This window comes from Panthera tigris, chromosome B3, assembly GCF_018350195.1.
Source record: "Panthera tigris isolate Pti1 chromosome B3, P.tigris_Pti1_mat1.1, whole genome shotgun sequence".
Classification (NCBI taxonomy): Eukaryota; Metazoa; Chordata; class Mammalia; order Carnivora; family Felidae; genus Panthera; species Panthera tigris.
In genome coordinates this window covers 54,817,373-54,837,082 of record NC_056665.1, presented here as the reverse complement: position 1 = coordinate 54,837,082, position 19,710 = coordinate 54,817,373, and the positions used below count along the sequence as shown (strand labels likewise).

Sequence of the window (19,710 nt, the reverse complement as noted above, 5' to 3'; positions counted from 1 at the left end):
ATTTTGAACACATTTCATGTGCTTGCTTGCCATCTGTGTATCTTCAGTGAATTGTCTGTTCGCGTTTTTTGTCCACTTTCCAATGAGATGTTTTTACTGTCGAGTTTTGAGGGCTTTTTTTTTAATACATTCAGGATACTAGCCCTCTGTCGGATAAGTGGTTTGCAAATATTTTTTCCCAGTCTACAGCGTGCCCTTCATCTTCTTTACAGAGTCTTTCACAGAATAAAAATTTATTATTTTGGTAAAATACAATGTCCTAATTTTTCCTTTAATGGATCATATCAAGTCTAAAAACTCTTTGCCTGGCCCTACATCCTAAAGATTTTCTCCTGTGCTTTTCTTTCCTAAAAGTCTCATAGTTTTACATTTGATGTTTAAATCCATAATCCATTTGAATTAATGTTTATGTGAAGTGTGAGGTTTGTTCTCTTGCCTACAGATGTCCAATTCCTTCAATACCATTTGTTGAAAAGGCTCTTTCTTCCGTTCAGTATAATGTCCCCAGCCTCCTTGCTATGGGGTCACCAGGGCTGTGGGAGTCCCTCCACTGGAGGCCACACCTCCTAAAAGGCAGTCTTTCCACAGCTCTCTCTCTCCAGATTCTGTTACTGTGCTCTCCACTTACCCATTCGCTGGCCCCAGGGCACCTCATTCTCCCTGGTGGTTTCCCCATACTCTGCCCACACCTTTGTAAATAGTCCCTTTATTAAACTCTCCTCAAATTACCCAATTTAAGTGAGCCATCTGTTTCCGGTTAGGATCAGGATCCTGCAAATAAATTTTCCACATCCCAAACATCAGACATAAATACCGTGAATTGTCACAAAGAAATAATCATTTATTTTTTTTTTGAAAAGTTGTTTACAGGTATTTATAGGCAAATGGATTTCCACTTTAAAACAGATGAAGATAAATGTGTGTCATTAAAATAGCATGCAATCAAACATTTCTTCTGCTGTTTCATTCTGGTTTAACTGTGTCTGTGGTACTTGGTAAGTGCATTATTTGCTTATCTAACTACTATAACATTACAGTCAAACACGGATTTTCCATGTACTGGTGCCTCATGTACCAGTGCCCATGTACTACTCACATCATTTATACTCTTGGCATCTATTTGTATCAGAAACTTTTTCTTGTGACCCAGTTAACACTCTTTTCAAACAGACTGAGACCACAACCCTGCTCTGTCTCTGAAAGGTGACTGGATCACCCATAAATTTCTATGATCTACACTCATGCTAACCCCCTTTGTGAGGATGAACAATCAAGAACCAAGGTATATGGAAAACTGATGAAAGAGACATTATTTTCTAGTTGTATAAAAGGAAACAAACCTACCTATGCAATCAGTGGCAGTAGAAGTAGAATAAAATCATAAACCTTTACAGAAAAATATTAGAGTTCAGTGCACTTGGTTTCTGATGATTTCTACCCAAAAAAATTTTCTTGTATTTTATTTAAAACTTAGCAAATATATCGCAATTACAAAGGTTAAGTTGTATCTACAGAGCCAAAATGAAGTGGGGTTAAGGCAACTGTCCAGATTACTCGGACTAAAAAAATCACCCCAAAGTCATGGCCAAACCATTATATGCAAAGGTGACTAAAAGACTGAAGCAGTTGTCTTCTACTCCAAACAACCAAATCCACTTCTACCATCATCCTGATAGCACTCCAAAGGTTCAATGTCTTTGACTAAAGGCTTGGGGTCTCCGCTACCTAAATGTTGATTTCAGTTGTGCCATTTGTTCTGGGAGTATAGATGCAGGCTAAAGGAAAAACCTCAAGCTTTCGTCTTAATGACACAAACTGATTATCAACACTGACCCCTAATAAATGGAAAATTTGCTTCTTATAGACTTATGTTACAGCTGAGATAGACTTCTAAATTCACCTAGCCCAATTCCCTTATTTCATAGACAAGGAAATGGGCGTCCAGACAGGTTTAGCAGCTTGCTCACAGTCACATAGAGAAAACTGTCCAGCACTTTTCTCTACACAACACTTAATTATACCCTCAGATCACCAGTGTACTTACATGTGGCAAACCCTTCCAACTGCTTCATTCAATATGTCTTCTCCCTTCTGCATTTTGTCTGATCATATCTAGAAAAGATGCTAAGGATACATGTAGATTCAGTCATAGCCAATCAAGAGGATATTTCTCCATACTTTCAAATAGAATCAATACTTTAATAAGAATGAAACCAATTTGGATATTGAATATGAAGAACACTGGTTTGTCTGCCGTGTTTTAAATCCATGCACGCATGAGCTTCCTTTGTGGGAGGGGAAGGGGAAGGAAAGGGGGAGAACCACGATGGAATCAGAAATGACTGATAGATTTGGGTTCTTCAGCTTGCTCTGTGCTGCATACAAAGTGTCCAAATAGCAAAGACTGAGAAATACTAGGCCAAAGAATTTAGGCCCCAACCCTTGGCTAGTAAATGAGACAGGCCAATGAAACGGACCAATGCTTTCAGTGGCTTTTGTTTTGATTCCACTGGCATAGACACCATCCAAATTCAATGTCAAATTTATTTGATCATTGTAGTGAAAGTGCTACTAAACAGAAAATCTGATAAAGTCAATAACTATCAAGCAAATTGTGTCTTATTTTTGTAACAAGGGAAAACTTTTTTTTTGGCAAATAGTTCTATAGTTATAGAATATGAAGACACTTAGAACTAATCTCCCCAATATGAAAATGTCCCCAAATTATCAAGTTGAAAGGCACATACCACTGCCCCAGCAGTTCATCCAGGTAGTCTCTAGCATGGGAAATTTTAATTGTGCTTTTAGCTTGCTATCGATGCAATATGGCCTTAAAAAGTGACATCCGTGCATATGATAATTTCTTCTCAGATGGACCAATCCTCTTCCCCTTTTCTGATTTTCACTTTCTGAAGATCGATCTGTGTTAGTTCTTTATCATATAAAGGACATAGTCCATGATGCTCTTGGGAAAATGTAGTTCACAGATTGTGCTCTATTTTATCTATCAACCAAGTTTGGATTATCTTTGTATCCTAACACAAAATGAACTTTCTTGAAATATCAGTGTGATGGTACTTCCATATTGTCATTTGTTGGAATGCAGAAGTCCTGGATTATTATCTTTTCTCACTGGCTGTTTAAGGCTTACTTCACTTCCAGAAGAGATGATTGGCAAACTATTATCCATGTGGTATCTGATAAGGTGGCCAACATTATCAAACACATGATCCTTGGTCCTTACCTTGAAAAGGAAACACAAAGTCCTTAGGTTAAATGATAATAGCTCCCCTAAAAGATGTAAACAATCAGGAGGAAAAACAGACCTATCCTTGAATGAGGTACTTGGGCTGAATGAAAAAAAGAAAAAAAGGAAAGGTACTTTTCAACTCTGTATCCCTTAGTAAACAATTTTCTCATTCCTCATTACCTTTTTAAAGCAATTTTCTGTCCCAGTCAGAAAAATGGTAAACATTTGTCACACAGTTCAAATTTACAACCAACCTGTTTGCCACGTTACTGTTTGATATATTCTATCATGTCACCATTCCTATAAATATTTAACTGTATACACAAGCATGACTCCTGGGATTACAATTTCGACCCAGCAAGCAGACTGCTTCCAAAATATCTTGTGTCTGTAGGTAGGAAGCAGGCCCTTCTGGAGAAGTCCTGCCTCTCCGTGGAGGCTGAACACAAATCCTGTCTCCTTTAAGAAGCCTCCTCAGACCTTCCCAATAGGTATTCTTATCTCCTTCCTGCATTCTTCACAGTAGCTGATTCATAAATATTTGCTACATGGAACTTCTCGTCTGCATGCCAAAGCAACTCAGTTTCCCAATGCCTGCCTTCTCCCGAGGACTTTCCTCCCCAATATTACTGTATCCTCACCCTGTGCATGGGCAGAAGATAATACTCTCCATCATGACTCCATGGGCCATAATATAGTTCTGTTTGGAGGGTGGCTGGGAACTGTCAGGGAGTGGGAAGGCATGAGGTCAGAGAACACCTTGTTACGTGATTCTGCTACCTCTCTACAAGGGATTTTTTATTTCTGCTTAGATATTGATTTTCAGTGTATTAAAAAAATACACACTTATTGGAATTATTGACCTCATTTGAATATGATTATGAATTAGATACTGGTAATGTATCAATGCTTAAATTTCTTGATTTTGATCACTGTACTGTCTATGTAAGAGAAAATCCCTGTTCATAGGGAATACACACTCAAGGATTAGGAGAAAAAGGGCACAACGTTTACAATTTACTTATCAAACCAAGACTTGGAAACATTTTTATTTCCTTCATCTCAACCCCAACCCACATCACATGAGCTGATCAGATCTGTCAGTCTGTGTTGTTAATTCCAGTTCACTCTGCTCTCTCTTTGTTTCTCCTACCTCCATTCTGGTTCAGACTTTCACTAGTTTTTACCTCAGATCCCCTAATTACATTCTTCTCTAATCAATCCTGTATACAAATGTCAAATTAATCTTCCACTACAGGGATGGGACACCTGCGTGGTTAGGTCAGTTAAGCCTCTGGCTCTTGGTTTCGGCTCAGGTCATGATCTCATGGTTCACAAGTTCAAGCCCCACATTGAGCTCTGCGAATGATAGTGTGGAGCCTACTTAGGATCCTCTCTCTCTCCCTCTCTCTGCCCCTCCCACGTGTGCTCTCTCAAAATACATAAACTTAAAAAAAAAACAACAACTTCCAGTGCAGGGATTATAAACTATCCACTCTCTAGCCAAACATACCAGGAGCTGTTTTAGTTAGCTCGGGGGGGGGGGGGCAGAGGTGCCCAATAAAGAGTTTTTAAGTATTTTGAATCAAAAATGGGGAGATTTCCTATAAAAATTTAGTTTTGCGGTTTCTTTGGGAAAATTAAATCTGGCTACACTGGGCCCTTCCTCCAAATGGCAGCAACAGACTGAGGCTGAGTGTGACAGTCCCCCTTACACAGGACATGTGCTTCCCAGTTAGTTCATCACAGCCCACCACACTCTATGTTCATTCCACCATTCGCCCAGCTTTACGCACTTATGATATGGGCCAGGCCCTGCAAACATTTGCTGCTGTGACCCCAATCACACTTCTGTGTGTGTGTGTGTGTGTGTGTGTGTGTGTGTGTGTGTGTGGAGAGAGAGAGAGAGAGAGACAGAGAGAGAACAAAACCATAACATGAGATCTACCCCACGAACAAATTTTTTTAATTTTTTAAAATGTTTTATTTATTTTTGAGAGAGAGAGACACAGCATGAGCAGGGGAGGGGCAGAGAGAGAGGGAATCCAAAGCAGGCTCCAGGCTCTGAGCTGTCAGCACAGAGCCCGACGCAGGGCTCGAGCTCATGAACCATGAGATCATGATGTGAGCCAAAGTTGGACACTTAATCACCCAGGGGCCCCAACTTCACGAACAAAATTTTAAGTGTACAATATAGTAAACTCTAAGCACAGTGTTGTACAGCAGATCACTAGAACTTTTTCATCTTACATGACTGAAACCTACACCCAGTAAACAACAACAACCCATTGCCTCTGCCTCACCAGGCCCTGTCAACTACTGTTCTACTTTCTAAGAGTTTTCACTACCTTAGATATTTCATGTAAGTGGAATCACGCATTATTTGTTGCTCAGTGACTGGCTTATTTCAATCAGAAGGATGTTCTCCAGGTTCATTCGTGTTTGTAGTATGTGACAGACTCTGTCATCTTCTGTACGGCTGGATAGCATTCCATATATATATGGTGCAAATGTCTCCTTAAGATCTGGATTTCAATTCTTTTGGGATAAATACCCATCCAATAAATATGGATCATATGCGAATTCCATTTTGAATTTTTTGAGGAAACTCTGCACCATTTTCTACAACAGCTACACCATTTTACATTCCCACCAACAGGACACAGAGGTTACAATTTCTGTACACCCTCAACAACACCTGCTATCTTTTTGGTTTTTTGTTTTAATATTTATTTATTTATTTATTCTATTTTTTAAACGTTTACTTATTTATTTATTTAGAGAGAGAGAAAGAGCATGCACATGTGTGAGTAGGGGAGGGGCAAAAAGAGAGGAAGAGAGAGAATTCCAAGCAGACTCCACATAGAGCCCGATGTGGGGCTCCATCTCATGAACCATGAGATCCTGACCTGAGCCCAAATCAAGAGTTGGACTCATAACTGACTGAGCCACCCAGGTGCTCCTGTTTGTTATTTATTATGGCCATCCTGATAGGTGTGAGGTGATATCTTACTGTGAATTTGCATTTCCCTGATGATTATTGTTGTTGAGCATCTTTTCAAATACCTGCTGGCCATTTGTATGTCTTCTTTGGGAACGTGACTATTCAAGTCACCTGTCCATTTTTTAATCAGATTATTTGTCTTTTTGCTACTGAGTTCAAAATTTCATCATATGTTTTGAAAATTAACCCCTTATCAGATATATGGTTTGAAAATATTTTCTCCCATTCTGATTGTTCTTTGCTCTGTTGATTGTTTCCTTTGCTATGCAGGATTTTTTTAGTTGTATGTAGTCTCACTTGTCTATTTTTGCATTTGTTTGTATTTTTCAGTGTTATATCCAAGAAATCATTGCCAAGAACAAAATCATGAAGTTTTTCCTTATGTTTTCTCCTAGGGGTTTTATAGTTTCAGATATTACATATAAGTCTTTTATCTATTTTGAGTTAATTTTTCTGTGTGGTGTAAGATAAAGGTCCAATTTTATTCTTCTTCAGGTGGATATTGTTTTCCCAAAACCATTTGCTGAAAGAGTATTCTTTCCCCATCGTGAATTCTTGGCAACCTTTGCAAAGATCATTTGATCATACATAAATAGGTTTATCTCTGGGTTCCCTATTCTGTTCCATCTATGTATCTCTCTTTACTCCAGTACTATATTGGTTTGATTACTCTAGCTTTGAAATCATAAGTGTAATGTCTCCATCTTTGTTCTTCTTTGTCAAGATTGGCTATTTCGGGTTCTCTGTGGTTCTGAGTGAATATTAAGATTGTACTCCTATTTCTGTAAAAACTGCTATTAGAATTTTGATGGAAACTGCATTGAATCTGTAGATTACTTTGAGTAGTAATGACATTTTAACAACATGAAATCTTCTTATCAATGAACATGAGATGTCTTTTCATTTGTGTCTTCTTTAATTTCTCTCAGCAATGTTTTGAAGTTTTCAGTGCATAAGTCTTTTGCCTCCTTGGTTATGTTTATTCTTAAGTATTTTACTCTTTTTGATGGTATTGTAAATGAGATTATTTTCTTAATTTCCTTTTCAGAGTGTTATTATTTACACATGCAACTGATGTTTGTATGTTCGTTTTCTATTCTGTAATGTTGCCACACTTGTTGATTAGTCATAACAGGATTTTTGTGGAATATTTAGGATTTTCTACATATAAGATTCTATCACCTGTGAAGCAATATACTTCTTCCTTTCCAATTTGGATGTCTTTTATTTCTTTTTTCTTCCCTAATTTCTCTGGCTAGTACTTCCAGTACTATGTTGGTTGTAGTACTTCACCACTAAAAGTGGTGAGAGGAAAAGATTTCTGTTTTTTATGTGGGGTATGATATTAGCTGTAGGCTTTACATATATGGCTTTTATTATGCTGAGGTCATTTCTTTCTACTCCTAGTTTGTTGAGTGTTGTTTTGAGTTTTTTTAATCATGAAAGGGTGTTGAATTTTATCAAATGCTTTTTGTTCATCTATTAGGATGATCATATGATTTTTATTCTTCATTTATTAATGTGGTGTGCCATATTGATTGATGTCCTTTGTTGAACCTTCCTGGCAATCCAGGGATATATCTTACTTGGTCATGGTGTATGATCTTTTAGTGAACTACTGAACTTTGTTTGCTAGCATTTAGTTAAAGATTTTTATATATATGTTCATTAGGCATATTGGCCTGTTTTCTTTTCTTGTAGTATCTTTTTCTGGTTTTGGTATATGGGTAAGGTAGGCTTCATAAAATGAGTTTGTAAGTATTTTGTCCTCTTCAGTTTTGGGGGGTGGGGAAAGCTTAATAAGCATTGGCATTCATTCTTCTTTAAATGTTTGAAAGAATTTACCAGTGAAACCATCTGGTCCTGGTTTTTTTTTTTTTTGTTTTTTTTTTTTAATGAACAGTTTTTGATTAGTGATTCAGTCTCCTTACTAGTAATTCATCTGTTCAGATTTTCTATTTCTTCATGAATAAATCTTGGTAGGTTGCATATTTTTTAGGAATTTATCCCTTTCTTCTGGGTTATCCAATTTGTTGGCATATAATTGTTCTTAATCTCTTATAAACATTTAATCTCTATGGCATCAGTTGTAATGTCTCCTCTTTCATTTCTGATTTTATTTATTTGCGTCTTCTCTCTTCTTAGCCAACCTAGCTAAAGGTTTGTCAGTTTTGTTCATCTTTTCAAAACATCAACTTGTAGTTTTGTGGATTTTTCCTATTATTTTTCCATTCTCTTTCACTTATTTCTGCTCTAATCTGAATTATTTCCTTTCTTCTGCTACTTTTGGGTTTAGTTTGTTCTTTTTGTAGTTCCTTGAGGTGTTAGATTGTTTATTAGAAAGCTTTCTTTTTTTTTTTTCAGTGTAGGCATTTATCACCATCAACTTTCTTCCTATTGCTTTCACTGTGTTTCGTAGATCCAGTGTATTTTTCATTTCCATTTGTTTTCAAATATTTTCTAATTTCCCTTTAATTTTTTCTTTGACACTGGCTGTTCAATAGTGTATTAATTCTGCATATTTGTGAATTTTCCAGTTCTCTTTCTGCCATTAACTTCTAGTTTCATTCCAGTGTGATCGGAAAAGATACTTGGTATAATTCATTCTTCTTTAATTTCCTAATGCTTGTTTTGTGACCTAACACGTGATCCATCTTAGTATTTGTGATCTAACAGGTGAATGTTCTGAGTATGCTTGAAAAGAATGTGTATTCTGCTGCTGTTGGGAGGAATGCTCTGCATATGTCTGTTAGGTCCATTTGGTCTATAGTGTTGTTCAAGTACTTCTGACTGGAGGTTCTATCTATTGTCAAAAGTGGGGCACTGAAATCTCCCACTATTATTGTATTACTATTTCTCCCTTCAGTTCTGTCAACGTTTGTATCATATATTTGGGTAGTCTGATGTTGAGTGCATATACATTTATAATTGTCATATCTTTCTGGTGAATTGATCTCTGCTCAGGTCATGATCTTGGGGTTCGTGAGTTTGAGTCCCACGTCAGGCTCTGTGCTGACAGCTCAGAGCCTGGAGCCTGCTTTGAATTCTGTGTCTCCTTCTCCCTCTGCCCCTCCACCACTCTCTCTCTCTCTGTCTCTCTCTCTCTCTCTGAAAAATGAATACACATTTTAAAAACGCAAAAAATAAAATAAAGTGAGTCTCTTCTAGACAGCATAGAGTTGGATCTTGCTTTATATCCATTCAGCTAGTCTATATTTTTTTGACTGCGGAGCTTAATCCATTTACATTTAAACTAATTATTAATAAGGAAGGACTATTACCATTTTGTTAACTGTCTTTTGCCCAGGATTGTTTCTGTCTACAGGCATCCTCTGCCCAGCCATACATCTTTTATCGACTTAATATCATTCTTCTGCTCTGTCTGTTCCTGTGCTTCCTTTCCTATTCTCCAAATGTACCCCTTTAAAATTTTTTCTGTCCTTCAAGATTCACCTTACATGTCAGACCCTGCAAGAAGCCTTTTCAGTTTGCCTCAAAGACAGTACTCCTCTATGCTGAGAAATACCATAATACTTTGGTTGAACCATTCTTATGTCATTCACACTTGTGTTATAATTATTTAAGTATCTGTTTTATGAAATTATAAGCACCCTGAGAGCAAGGACAATGTATGTAACACTGAGCAACAGTCAACTATGAACCTTTGTACTTCCATGTAGTAGGTATTCATTTAATTCACTAGATTGAACTGAGAAGAGTGGAAAGAGCTGTCCTCTACCTGAACCTCCAGGGTGGTTCCCTCTCAAACCCCTCCACTGGCCTCTAGTTAACACTTCCTGCTCCAACTGGAGGGTTCAAGAAAAAGGAAACCTTTAGCCTTATCATGCTTCAATATCAGGTTTGGGATCGATCATTCAGAGTAACCTTAGTTACAACAACCTGTGAAAACATAAGAGGTCAATGATACCTTGCCTTCAGGATCCACCAGGAGAAGATGCTTTGCCTGGCCTCCCTGAAGTCCACTTAGCACATACTGACCAGGAGATGTTGCACTTTCTCGAACCAAAAAGTCCCCATCCTTTACCAAGAGGCTCTCTGCTGCCTTCCTGCTCAGCTTGCCATGGTAGCAGTCTTCATTCCGCAGCTGCTGCTTAATGTGTGGCAAAGAATGTGAGCTGGCAGGCTGGGCCGTGGCACCTGGCTGAACAGTTTCTGGTGCTTCTACAGTCAAAACACAAAGAGAGGCATCACCAAGCTACCTCCTCCTTCATTCATTCATTCATTCATTCATTCATTCAGCAAATATAACCTGAGGCCCTACTGTGTGTCGTGCACTGTTTAAATAATGCTGCTTCTAGAACAAATGGAGTTTTGTTTCCAGAACTTCCCACAGGCTTTAATTTAATGGTAGAACCAAACATTGCCTTTGGCTTCTGTTGGCAGGAAAGACTTGACCAGGTGCAGGAGTTTTCCTTTCAGATGAGAAATGGGACTGACCTGCGAGAATTGCTTTCATAACTGCGGAGAGAGGCACTCTATGTCCCAGGGGCTGTATGTTAAAGAAAAAAGAGGCTTACGCAGTACCTGGATCAAAGATACTTTGAAAACATTCCCAAACTCTTTGAAAATGCCTATGGTAACTTTGGACTATGCCCACTTTTTAGTATTTAGCTTTTTATTTTTTAAACCAAATTACTAATGTGCTTCAGAGATGCCTCTGACCAAAAACTTCAAAGCTATGCTGAACCTCACAGCATTCCTATTAAATGACCACTCTGGTGTTTGTGTCACTCACCTGCGTGGATAAAGCACAGTTAATCAGGTAAAATAAGACAAAGCATCAAGGAGGCCATGGTCTGATGCAGTTCCCCAATGTTCTGCAGAACAAATACTCTCTAGAGTTGAGGGCAGAGGGGATGAAAAGGTATATCCAGGTGGCATGTAATAGTATTTTGATACTCATGGTAATAATAATTATTATGCAGTTCTCATTTATCATCTATGATAGGCAGCGCTCAGTGCTCTACACATATCTTGTTCGGTTCTCAAAACTAGACAGACAAGGAAATGGATCTTTAAAAAGACCACATGAATTACTCAAAGTCACATTGCTAATATGTTGTAAATCTGGGGTTTGAAATGACATCTATTTGACTCCAAAGCCCAGGTTCTTAATCACCACAGTCTAAAACCCTTGCCTTAAAAGTGAAAATCTTTCCATTATCAAAAGTGGTCTAGCCAACTCTACTTCTGCAGTACCTACAATGGTCCCAAGTAAAGAGCAAGCCTGGGGTGCCTGGACAGCTCAGTCGGTTAAGCGTCCAACTTCGGCTTAGGTCATGATCTCATGGTTTGTGGGTTTGAGCCCCCCATCGGACTCTGTGCTGACAGTTCAGAGTCTGGAGCCTGCTTCAGATTCTGTGTCTTCCTTGCTCTGCCCTTCCCCTGCTCACACTGTCTTTCTGTCTCTCTCAAAAATAAACATTAAAAAAAATATCAAGGCTATCAGGATGATATACAGCATCTCCAGAAGTAATAAAAATTTTTAGGTCTGAATCCAGGTAAAAGTTGTATGGTTTACATGGCAAATTTACTAGGAAAATAACTGCAGAAATCAGACTTTGTCTATTTAAATGCAAAGGATCTTTTGCATAGAAGCCACCCTTCATCTTTATAAATGCAGAAGTGTGTTTCCATGTCCTTATGCAAGGGTCTCGCAAATGAGAAATCCTCTTAACTCTAAGTTCTACAACTTACACGTGACAATCTCGTGAAGTCATTGATACAGGCAACCAGTCCCTGCAGACATAACCCAATTCTCCTGTTAATATGTTATAGTTTTGTCACTACTTAAGAACAGGATCCTCTCTGCATAGCACGATTATGATGCAGCATTCACAAATGTGTCTTTTTGAAAATATCTTGAGTCTGTATTTAATGGCTGAAAATATTCTCCTCCACAATCAGGTCCATCTATTGTTGCCAGAAAAAGGCTGAAAAAACGTGTCCAGATTTGATAAATAATAAATGAAGTTGGCCTTAGTGCTGCTTGCTTTGAGGCATAATAGAGAACTCTGATAAGTAGTTGCATGTGTGTTTGTGTATGTGAGAGGGAAAGTGTTTGTGTGAGTGGAAGAGAGATACATGCATGCGTGTGTGGGGGCACACATCTTAATGCATGATGGCTTTCAGTTTATTCTGAGATAAGGGTGGAGAGCTTTTGGACAAGGACAAAACAAAAGAAAAACAGACATGATATCATCTTGAAAAGAGGCAACAGATCATGAGCCAGCCTGAGGATATGGACAATATTTTCCTAACACAGTTTCCCAGATTAGCAACAGAATAGCACACACTGTGCTGGGACATTTCAATCATCTAAAAATTTGCTGAAAATCTACTTTTCCTAAAACTAGAATATCTGAAAGATTTTTTTTAAATTTGTTTTAATTTTAAAAAGTTGTGCATGCTACTTGTTTTTAAAATCTGGGAAACACAGAGAAACAAAGAAAAATAATCACCTGTGGTCCCATCACCAAATACAACTACTCTTTAACATTGTGGCACATTACCTATTAGCAACTCCTTTCTCACATAATGTTGACTTTGAGAAAGATAATCATCATTTAAATCTAGTTATTTACACAAAATTCCCATAGAAAATTTAGTAAGTTATTGACTTGATATAATTAATAACATATTTTCTCAGAAGTAGTGAAGATCAAGGATGCAACATGATTACGGCCACTGTACATTTAAGTGAGACCTAAAAAGAAAAAAGTCATAGGAATCATAGAAGAAAGCAATCATGTCATCTTGCAGTTCCCATAGCAACCGAAAACATATTTTTCACAATCAGAAATTTGGGAAAGCCCAAGACAGATATGAATATCCACACCCATAAGCATCTGATGGGCAAAACCTCAGGCAGGGAGCCTAGGGCTTAAGGAAGAGAAAAATATCTGACAAGCAAAATCAGATTAAACAATCGCACGTAATCCCGGTGATAAAGAATAAGACATTTAAAGAAACCAATGTGAACTGTGAAGACAGCATACTGATGCATTCAATTTTTTTTTTTTAATTTTTTTTTTTCAACGTTTTTAATTTATTTTTGGGACAGAGAGAGACAGAGCATGAACGGGGGAGGGGCAGAGAGAGAGGGAGACACAGAATCGGAAACAGGCTCCGAGCCATCAGCCCAGAGCCTGACGCGGGGCTCGAACTCACGGACCGCGAGATCGTGACCTGGCTGAAGTCGGAAGCTTAACCGACTGCGCCACCCAGGCACCCCCTGATGCATTCAATTTTTAAGTAGCACATGTGACTGGGTACTTCGGGGTAGAAATGATTATTACATTAACAAAGGGCTGAAAAAATAGATGTCCATCAATAAGGGGATGATTATATAAACTATGACATGCTCATATAATACAATGAAACAATTGAAAATAACAAAGATTTGTTCATCCAACATAGGAGGACATAAATATGTAAAGCAAATATTAACAGACTTGAAGGGAGAAATAGACAGCAATACAGTAGTAGTAGGGGACTTCAATACCCATTTTCAACAATAGATAGATGATCCAGATCGAAAATCAGTAAGGAAACTTTCGACCTCAAACTACATATTAGACCAGATTGACTCAACAGACAGTGACAGAACATTTCACCCAAAAGCAATAGACTATATACATTCTTCTCCAGTGGACATGGGACATTCTCCAGGATAGATCATATGTTAGGCCACAAACAAGTCATAATACATTTTTTAAAAATGAAATCATATCAAGTATCTTTTCTGACCACACTGATATGAGAAATCAATTACAGGAAAACTAGGTAATTCACAAATATGTGGAGATTAAACAGCATGTCACTAAACAACAAACGGGTCAAAGAATAAATAAAAAAGTAAATCATAAAATATCCTGAGACAAATGAAAATGAAAAAAACCTATGAGATCCTAGCAGAGGCAGTTTTAAGAGGGAAGTTCATAGCAATCAATACCTCCATTAAGAAAACAGGGGTACCTGGGTGCTCAGTCAATTAAGCACAGAATTCTTGATTTGGGCTCAGGTCATGACCTCACAGGTTCCTGAGATTGAGCCCCAAGTCTGGCTCTGTGCAGACAATGCGAAGCCTGCTTAGGATTCTCTCTTTCTTCTCTCTCCCTCTCTCTCTCTGCCCTCCCCTGCCACTTGCGTGCATGCACATGTGCTCTCTCTCTCTTTCTCTTAAAATAAATAAACTTAAAGGGGTGCCTGGGTGACCCAGTTGGTTAAGTGTCCGACTCTTGATTTCAGCCCAGGTCATGATCTCACAGTTCGTGAGTTTGAGCCCCGAGTTGGACTCCGCACTGACAGTGTGGAGCCTGCTCAGGATTCTCTCTCTCTTCCTCTCTCTCTCTGCCCATCCCTTACTTTCACATACTCTCTCTCAAAATAAACTTAAAAAAAATTAGATAGTATCAATACTAGTAATTCCCTTCTGCCAAGTTTGATAAAAATAAAGATTGTGTTGAGCTTTTCCTACACAGTGTGATAGGATTAATTGGGGAGCCCAGAAGGCATACTTGGGAGATACTACACTCATACCTCAAGATTTGTTTTTGTTTGTTTTATTTTGTTTTACTGAACTAATCAGTAAGCTTTTGACTGGAAAAGGGAAGCTAAGTATGCCTAAGTAAGGAAAGAAATATCAGGAAACATTAAGGAGGAAAGGTTAAAAAGTATATTTCAGACATTTTGCAGAAATTTATGTATAAGGTTATCCCTACTCTATCTTATTTAATTTTATTAAATCAACATTATTTATACTTTTAGAGTTGGAATTAATTTTTTTGGAGAGAACAATTGCATCAGGGGGGCAGGAGGGCTATGGTACACTATATCCTAATAGGAAATAAAGACTGAAGAAATACCTGAAGTCTTTATTTAAACATGTTCCCTCCAAGTCCGGGAGAGGCAAAAGGATGACAAAAAGGCTGAAATCAGTAAAAATGCATTTTGACATTAAAATTTTGTACAAAGCTGGCCTTATTTACTTTCAACTAATGACAGGAATGTTAACATACATTGATTTTACTTTTTCATAGTATTGAGTTGTCCATGACAAAAGACAAAGTTTCTTTGTTTACATTATAAAGATTTTTTCCTGCTATGCTGTGCCTTTTATTCCCATGATGTATTCATTCCATAACTGGAAGCCTGTTTCTCCCACTCCCTTTCACCCATTTTGCCCAACTCTCTTCTCACATCCCCTCTGGCAACCATCAGTTTGCTCTCTGTATTTATAGGTCTGATTCTGCTTTTTGTTTCTTTATTCATTTCCTTTCCTTATAGAGCCCACATATGAGTGAAATCATATAGTGCTTGTCTTTTTCAGTCTGACTTATTTCTGCCTTAGCATAATACCCTCTAGGTCTGTCCATGCTGTTGCAAATGGCATGATCTCATCCTTTTTTATGGCTGAAAAACATTCCATTACATCACACACACACACACACACACACACACACACACCTCTTTATCCATTCCTTTATTGAAGGACACTAAGTTGCTTCCATATCTTGACTGAGTTATAAAGATTTTTAACATTAAAGATTTGCTTATAAGGGAACTGCAGTTATGAATCAATGAATATCCCAGATCCCCTAACTCAGGCCACCCACTAAGTGAGTTTTCTTTTTTTTTTTTTTTTAAGTTTCTTTATTTTGAGCCTCAAAAAATTAAAAATAGATCTACCCTATGACCCAGCAATAGCACTGCTAGGAATTTACCCAAGGGATACAGGAGTGCTGATGCATGGGTGCACTTGTACCCCAATGTTTATAGCAGCACTCTCAACAATAGCCAAATTATGGAGATAGCCTAAATGTCCATCAACTGATGAATGGATAAAGAAATTGTGGTTTATATACACAATGGAATACTATGTGGCAATGAGAAAGAATGAAATATGGCCCTTTGTAGCAACGTGGATGGAACTGGAGAGTGTTATGCTAAGTGAAATAAGTCAAACAGAGAAAGACAGACACCATATATTTTCACTCTTATGTGGATCCTGAGAAATTTAACAGGAGACCATGGGGGAGAGGAAGGCAAAAAAAGAAAAAAAAAAGGTTAGAGAGAGGGGGCCAAAACATAAGAGACTTTTAAAAACTGAGAACAAACTGAGGGTTGATGATGGGTGGGAGGACGGGGAGGGTAGGTGATGGGTATTGAGGAGGGCACCTGTTGGGATGAACACTGGGTGTTCTATGGAAACCAATTTGACAATAAATTTCATATTTAAAAAAAGAGAGAGAGAGAGACAGAGAGCATGAGTCAGAGAGGCGCAGAGAGAGAGAGGGAGATAGAGAGAATCCCAAGCAGGCTCCATGCTGTCAGCGCAAAGCCTGATGGGGGGCTCGAACTCACGAAATGTGAGATCATGACTTGAGCCGAAGTCGGATGCTTAACTGACTGAGCCACCCAGGTGCCCCTAAATGAGTTTCCTAATAATACACTGTTGCTTTGAAAAGTCCATGAAATGGAAGCCATCAAGCATATACTCTTATCAAGTTAGTTTTAATACCTGAGGTCCAAGTTAGTTTTAATACTTTTTTCAAAAAACTACCTCCCCTAACAAATATTACTTTATCCATACCAGTCACTGTACAATGGACTGTTAAATCCACTGCAGAAATCTGAACTGATTGCATATTCCATCATCCATCACACAAAATGTATCACCCAGATGGCTCTTCAATGAAAGACAGGTGCCCCAGGTGTCATCAGCCAGCCTCCAGCTGACCGCCCCTTGAGGGTCTGCCTCACCTTCAGGGAGCTGCCTTTTGCCCAAAGGCTTGCCCTCCCTCGTGTGGCTACACCCACAGATTGAAATAAATGGGATAAAAGGCCCAGCCCTTTGGCGCAATGTGGCACAGCCGTGACGCGTCCCCTTTTCTCCCTGTAGGGTTGGCTGAGGCTCCATCAGGGCTACACAGTGACTCTGCTTCTCCATCTGCCCAAGCCTGTTTCTTCCCCCTCCCTTCCCGATAGTGATCCCAACAAGTACCCTGCATGCCAAAGCTCCATCTCAGTGTTTGCTTCCAGAGAACCCAACCAGGTTGTTTAGGTGCCAAGACTGATCACAGAGAGCTTGCAAGAAGATGGCTCACTTGTCACCTGGCTGGTAATGAGGACGTCTGTTTCTTAGTCTAGGAGTTAAGGTGGCCTGGTGAAGTCCCGGCTCAGCAAAATCTCCTTCTAAACTTCATCTTGTTATTGCTCACGCTAGCTGGAAAGTTGGCTTTGGCCTTTTGGACAGACTTCCTGGGCTAGCAAAAGGACTTTCCAAAGGACTGGTTCTCCATCTTTGGAGTGAACCAAATGTGGTTCACCCAAATTTGAACCCAACACACTTTAATATTTTATAAAAAGCATTATTTATTTATTTATTTTTTAGTTGATCGTAGGCTTTTGGTTTGTTTTGCTTTTATTTATTTATGTTACTGTGTACGCATTTACCCCTGGAAGCAATTTAGCAGGAAAATGATACCTGTCTTATTGCATTTAACTCACAGTATATGGCTGAAGAAAGAAGCCATCTTATTTTAGTGTTCCATAGATGACTTACTAAGGAGTTTCGAAATGAATAAAATTAAAACCATCACTCAACAGACCCAAATAATGGTCACTGTTCCTCACACAAGCCCACAAATTCAAAATTATCTCCTGGCTTTGACCATCCTTCCTTCAGCAAGAGCACACAGCCAAAGCCAAAAGTTGGGACCCAGTTTAAAGTATTTGAAAAGATTATTCAACATCAAAGGGCCCAAACCTTGAAATCCATAATATCTCCCAAATTAACTGTGGTACAAGATTGAGGTAAGAAAGAATCCTTTTTGCTTCCTGAAAATGAGACCAAGGAAATAGTCTTCCTGAAAATGAGAGCCAGTATAGTGAGATGAATAGTGGCCCCCCCAAAATGATACATTCAGATCCTGATCCCCAGTCCCTGTGAATGTGGCCTAATTTGGGGAAAGGGTTTTTGCAGATGTAATTAAGTTAAGGATTGCGAGATGAGATCTTCCTGGCTTTAGGGCTCACCTAGAAGAGAAAGGGATTGTCCTAGAAGAGACAGGAGAGAGAGATTTGAGAATGGAGGTGAAGGCCATGTGAAGACTGAGGCAGAGAACTGATGTGTCCACAAGCCAAGGAACACCAAGAATTGCCAGCCATCAGCAGAAGCTAGGAAGAGAGGCATGGAGTGGATCCTCCTCCAGAGCCTCCAGAAGGAACCACCCCAGCTGACGTCTTATTGAGGACCTCTGGCCTCCAGAACTGTGAGAGAATAAATTTTCACTGCTTTAAGACACTCAGTTTGTGGTGATTTGTTACAGCAGCCACAGGAAACTAACAGATGGCAAACAGCTACTTACTCTGACGGTGCCACGGGCTCCCCAGGGAGTGAGCTGAGCTTTGATTTGGGGAAGAGCCAAGTGTACTTTGAAGACCCTGTGTATTTATGTAGCAGGGGTCATTGAGGATATCCACTCGACACGTGTGCTTCATCAATGAGGCATCTCGTTGGCACTGCCCTCCTCTCTCCTGTGCGTTACCTGTAGTGATTAGTTAATGATCAATGGATCACGTTTTTACTTTGTAAACAACACGTAAAATTGTGTTTGAGTCTAGAATTGATAGGAAGGGAAAAGCCACCCTCGTCCTATACAGATTTGAATACTGACCTCTAGATTTGACCTGTAAAAACAAGATAAGCACCAGGCTTTGAAGGAAAGCACCATCTCTTTGGCCTCCCAGGCCTTCCCTCCCCATCCCTCTGCTGACCCACTGCTTCAACACCAGACAGGAAACAAATCAGGAAGACCCAGGAGAGGAACAGCCAGAGAAAAAAGGGAGCCAGCTGTCTAGCAAACAGCACAAACCGCACACAACACTGCTCAAGGCCGCAGTCCAGGAACCAAGAAAACACACGTGCCATACAGAACTTGAATATCTATTATTTAAACTGCTTTTCAAAATAAGATAAAAAGAGAGAGGGAGGCAAACCACAAAACACTCTTAAATACAGAGAAGAAACTAAGGGTTGCTGGAGGAGAGGTGGGTGTGGGGAGGGGCTAAATGGGGGCTGGGCATTGAGGAGGGCACTTGTTGGGATGAGCACTGGGTGTTGTATGTAAGTGAAGAATCACTGGTTCTACCCCTGAAATCATTATTACACTATATGTTAACTAGCTTGGATTTAAATAAAATTTAAAAAATAAAAAATAAATAAGTAAATAAACTGCTTTTCAAAAAACTCATTACATAATCAGTAAGAATGGAAAGTCTGTCTCTCCCTATGCCCAAAGTTTTGTTTTGCCAAGCTCAGCCTTGAACCAACTGTTGACATTTATTCTGGCACTTAATGGAAAGAAGAACTCCCCCCTCAGGGTATCTCCTTTTTCCCTCTTACGCAGTCCCTTCCTCTTCCATTCTATTC

General features: G+C 39.0%; 1 protein-coding gene across 4 annotated transcripts in view; it reads right to left on the bottom strand.

Annotated features, from left to right (window-relative positions):
• Positions 1-529: 529 nt before the first annotated feature.
• The window catches only part of SHC4 (SHC adaptor protein 4), a 130,399-nt gene continuing 111,218 nt past the window's right edge, over positions 530-19,710 (bottom strand). Inside the window, exons 10-13 of one of the 4 annotated variants that reach the window (XR_006218637.1) lie at positions 18,647-18,826; positions 10,183-10,436; positions 2,748-3,244; positions 530-2,124 (exon numbers count right to left, since the gene is read on the bottom strand). Coding sequence is in view for 3 of the 4 variants with exons in the window: in XM_007081824.3 (XP_007081886.1) it covers positions 3,089-3,244; positions 10,183-10,436; positions 18,647-18,826 (590 nt within the window). In the remaining variant the exon portion in view is untranslated. Of the gene's footprint in view, positions 3,245-10,182; positions 10,437-15,142; positions 15,206-18,646; positions 18,827-19,710 lie in introns of those variants that run through there. The other 3 variants (XM_007081824.3, XM_042988915.1, XM_042988914.1) reach the window with 3 other exon arrangements.